The following is a 3,987-nucleotide window of genomic DNA, read 5'->3' as shown; positions in this document are numbered from 1 at the left end:
AAATTGTGAATAAAAATGAAATGGGTCAATATATTTAATATTATTTTGTTATATTGCTATATTATATTGTTGTTTATTAGTTTGTTGTTGTTATTATTAATTATTATTATTATTACAATTACATTTTTTTATTATTTAATTGTAATCGCTATTTTAAATTTAGTCTCGGCTTTTATTTTGAAAAAACACGAACAACCCGGAAGTTAACATTCCTAAAGAAGTGGCTGCATCACATACCGGTGCGTTATCTCGTTTGTTGGTCTAAAAAGTCTAATTTTAGCTTTAGTTATTAACTTTAAAATAAGATATATACTTTTGTTATTTCATTGTCAGGTCCCGTTGATGTTTGTGACAGATAAATAAAACCAGCAGCGATGAGGACTGTGTTTATGGTGGCTGAGAAGCCCTCTCTGGCTCAGTCCATTGCTAAAATCCTCTCTAAAGGTGAGTGTATGATCTTTATAAAAATTAAATATACTGCATATAATTACAGGTGCCCTAATTTATAAACGGGATTAATTGACTTGGTTTCCCAGCTCCTTCAAATAAAATAGCCCCCCCGATGTCTTATTTGGTCCTGTTTGACATTCATTCATTCATATTACGTTGATATATCCCTTCAGCAGATGGACAGTTGTCATTACACGTCAGATGAGATGCTAGACTAAAAATATGTTGAATGGCACGTTTCTAATTATTTTATAATTGTCTTTCAGTTTTTTGGCTACATACTAATTCAGTGGTTCCCAAACCTGTCCTGGAGGCCTCCCTGCCCTGCACCTTTTGTATGTCTCCCTTATCTAACACACCTGATTCCACTCATTAGCTCGTTAGTAGAGACTGCAAGAACTAAATTGGGTGTGTCTGATTAGGGAGACATACAAAATGTGCAGGGCAGGGGGTCCTCCAGGACAGGTTTGGGAACCACTGTGCTAATTTATAGAGTATATTGAATATTTTTAATAGTCACACTGCAGGACTCTTTAAGTAAGCAGGAAAAAGGTTACAGGGTGTTTAATTTTGTTGAGTATTTTAAAAGAAAGGAGTCTTACATTTTGAAACATTTGTTTCCTGAATGAGATCAAAAGTTTGTGTTACAAAACTAGTTTATTTAATCACATTTACAAGCATTTGGCAACTCAAGGCATCTGTATTGCAGCATATGCATTGTGTTGTTGTTTGTTTATGACAATAAGCATTACTATTCAGTAGACTTCTTTGTGGTTGACATTAAATTTAAGTGACGGTATTTTAATAATTAAAATAGAATCCAGTGCATGAACTGTTACACCCAGTGCTAATTCTGTCTGGATGTAGCACATATACAGGCGATATTGACATCCTCGAATTCCAGTGTGTAAGTTGGGCATCTTGGGTTTTTTCGGAGAAATGGCATTTTGATTGCAATGGGGATGCTCTCCAGACTGAAAGAGCTGTCGACCCCCTTATGTAGTTTTGTTCGCTTGGCTGTTTCCTTATAAAAGTCCAGAACTGTGTCAAGTTTTTTGTCAGGTGTCATTTTTAGTTATATGATGTCATTACGTTGCTGTCTTGCCGCCAGACAATCGCTGCATTGCTGATTGTGGTTTAGAGTATCGATACATAGCCCCTTTTAAACCAACCCATGAATGCGCAATTATCTCAGATAACTCAATCCAGCCATACTAATCATCAACAACAGGTGCGTTCGAAAGAACCGAATTAGCCAGATCCTGATTAGCGCGATGATGTCATCTTGGATGTGACATTTCATCTCGGATGTAATAAGCGATGTACGAAGAACGGGCCCCAGCAGTGTACATTGGCATTATTCAAGTTAAAGAATAATCATAGATTCCATGTGTCCCTTAGTCTATATTAAATACATCAGTGATGAACAATAAATAAATATTGTTTACTAAAACATTGTCTTGGGCTCTCGGTTATTGCAAGGTATTACAGATAAATACTAAAATAAATACTAAAAATGGATTTTATCCTAAACTATTGGATGCTCAGTTTTAGTTTAGTGATACATGTATATCAGCCAGGGCACTTTTGGCCAATTTAATTTATATAATTTCTCAATTTTTGAGAAATGTTTTTTTAATTTTGGGTAAATATTAATAATAATTTGATTTCAGCAATTTTGTTTACCTATAATTTTCCATGTATTATATATATATATATATATATACTGTATAAGTACTTAACTTACTTAAGTTAAGTTAGTTGTACTTAACTACCTTTCAAAAGTTTGAGGTCAGTTTTTTTTAAAAGAAATAAACACTTTTAGCAAGGATTGAACTGATCAAATGTGACAGTAAAGACATTTATAATTTTACAAAAATGTAAATGTAAAAAATAAAATGTATGATGGTTTCCATAAAACTAATAGGCAGCACAACTGTTTTCAAGATTGATAATAAAAAGAAATGTTTCTTGAGCACCAAATCAGAATATTAGAAAGATTTCTGAAGGATCATGTGACACTGAAGACTGGAGTAATGATGCTGAAAATTCAGCTTTTTAAAATATATTGTAATTGAAATTTTAATAATATTTCACAATATTACAGTTTGCAATGCATTTTTGAGCAAATAAATGCTGCTTGGATGAGCATAAGAGGCTTCTTTCCAAAAACATTTTGAATGGTAGTGTTACTAATTTAATATTAAAATTTAATCATTTAAATCTAAAACGTGATTCAATCCAAGTAAGTGCAGTTTCCTAGTTCTGGGTCCTAGATGATCTTGTGAGGCAAGTCTTGTGAGAATGGCGTTGGAGACTTACCTGTAGCTGTTGCATGCTGGAGAAACGGAGGTGAGGAGTGCAGCAAAAAGCTGGAGGCTTGCCGTGCCTGTTGGAGGTAAAGCTTCCAGTCCAAGTGTGTCCACCCCCTCCTTTTGGGCCTATATTTATGTAGCACCATCTCAATGGAAACCTCCAAAAATCTGTAACGGAAGCCAGTGGTCAAAGAGAGAGAAGGTCATCATCAGGCTCATTCACAATGGACTCCATCATCAGAGTTCAGCCTTGGGAACAGCATCTCGTTACCTGATGGCGACCGTTGACGTCATTCAGGTTTAACTCTGGTTGGGCAAAATAGAAAAGAATGAATGAAAGGAATGATGCATAATCCGCTCTTCTCTCTCTCATTTTACTTTATGATGGATCGCTCAATGCCAGCACCCATTGAACAGCTTTTAGCTTTTAGTGTTTCCGAAGGAGCGCTTATGCAGTGGTCAAGCTTACATGATCATGTTAGTTACTTTTGCAGATATTGACATGGTTCTAGTCAGATGAATGATAAACAGTGTGCATTCGAAGAGAAGGATGACGTCTCGTCTGAATGCAATTATTGTGGTGTCAGTGAAAGCTTATGTTTGCACGATTTTTATTTTAAAATACTTCTGTTTTTAATTTTGTTCTAGTTAATGGGATAGTTTACCCCAAAATGAAAATTCTGTCACCCTCATGTCATTCCAAACCTGTATGCTTTTCTTTCTTCTGTTGAACACAAAAGAAAATATTTTAAAGGATGATGGTAACTAAAAAGATTTGGGTCACAGTGAATTCTATAGTAGTTTTTGTTCATACTATGGAAGTCAATGGGACCCGAAAGCAAAGAAAGAAATGCAAACAAGTTTTGAAGGACATGAAGTTATAAGAAATGTATGAGGTCTTTACACATTTCTTTTTATTGCCTTTCACTTACAGGTAGCTGTTCATCCCGAAAAGGCCTGAATGGAGCATGTTCAGTCCATGAGTACACAGGAAGCTTCATGGGCCAAAATGTGAGGTTCAAGATGACGTCAGTGTGTGGACATGTCATGAGTCTGGACTTCATCGGCAAGTATTTTGTCTTCAGTAGGACTGCTTTTAAAATACAAGCAAAATCTGTAACTGTACGCTACCAGTCAAAAGTTTTTGAACAGTAAGTTTTTAATGTGAGCAGAAGAATTCTCTTCTGCTCACCAAGCCTGCGTTTATTTGATCCAAAATACA

At 35.2% G+C, this 3,987-nt stretch overlaps 1 protein-coding gene across 1 annotated transcript in view; it reads left to right on the top strand.

Annotated features, from left to right (window-relative positions):
- The first annotated feature begins 189 nt into the window (after window positions 1–189).
- The window catches only part of LOC107705001 (DNA topoisomerase 3-beta-1-like), a 16,025-nt gene continuing 12,227 nt past the window's right edge, over window positions 190–3,987 (top strand). Inside the window, exons 1-3 of the mRNA XM_016508120.1 lie at window positions 190–239; window positions 334–444; window positions 3,700–3,831. Of these exons, the coding sequence (XP_016363606.1) occupies window positions 375–444; window positions 3,700–3,831 (202 nt within the window). The 5' untranslated portion in view covers window positions 190–239; window positions 334–374. The remainder of the gene's footprint in view (window positions 240–333; window positions 445–3,699; window positions 3,832–3,987) is intronic.

Source organism: Sinocyclocheilus anshuiensis, unplaced genomic scaffold (genome assembly GCF_001515605.1).
Source record: "Sinocyclocheilus anshuiensis isolate Anshui unplaced genomic scaffold, SAMN03320099.WGS_v1.1 scaffold117, whole genome shotgun sequence".
In the NCBI taxonomy this organism is placed as follows: Eukaryota; Metazoa; Chordata; class Actinopteri; order Cypriniformes; family Cyprinidae; genus Sinocyclocheilus; species Sinocyclocheilus anshuiensis.
This window is presented reverse-complemented; position numbering and strand designations above follow the sequence as displayed.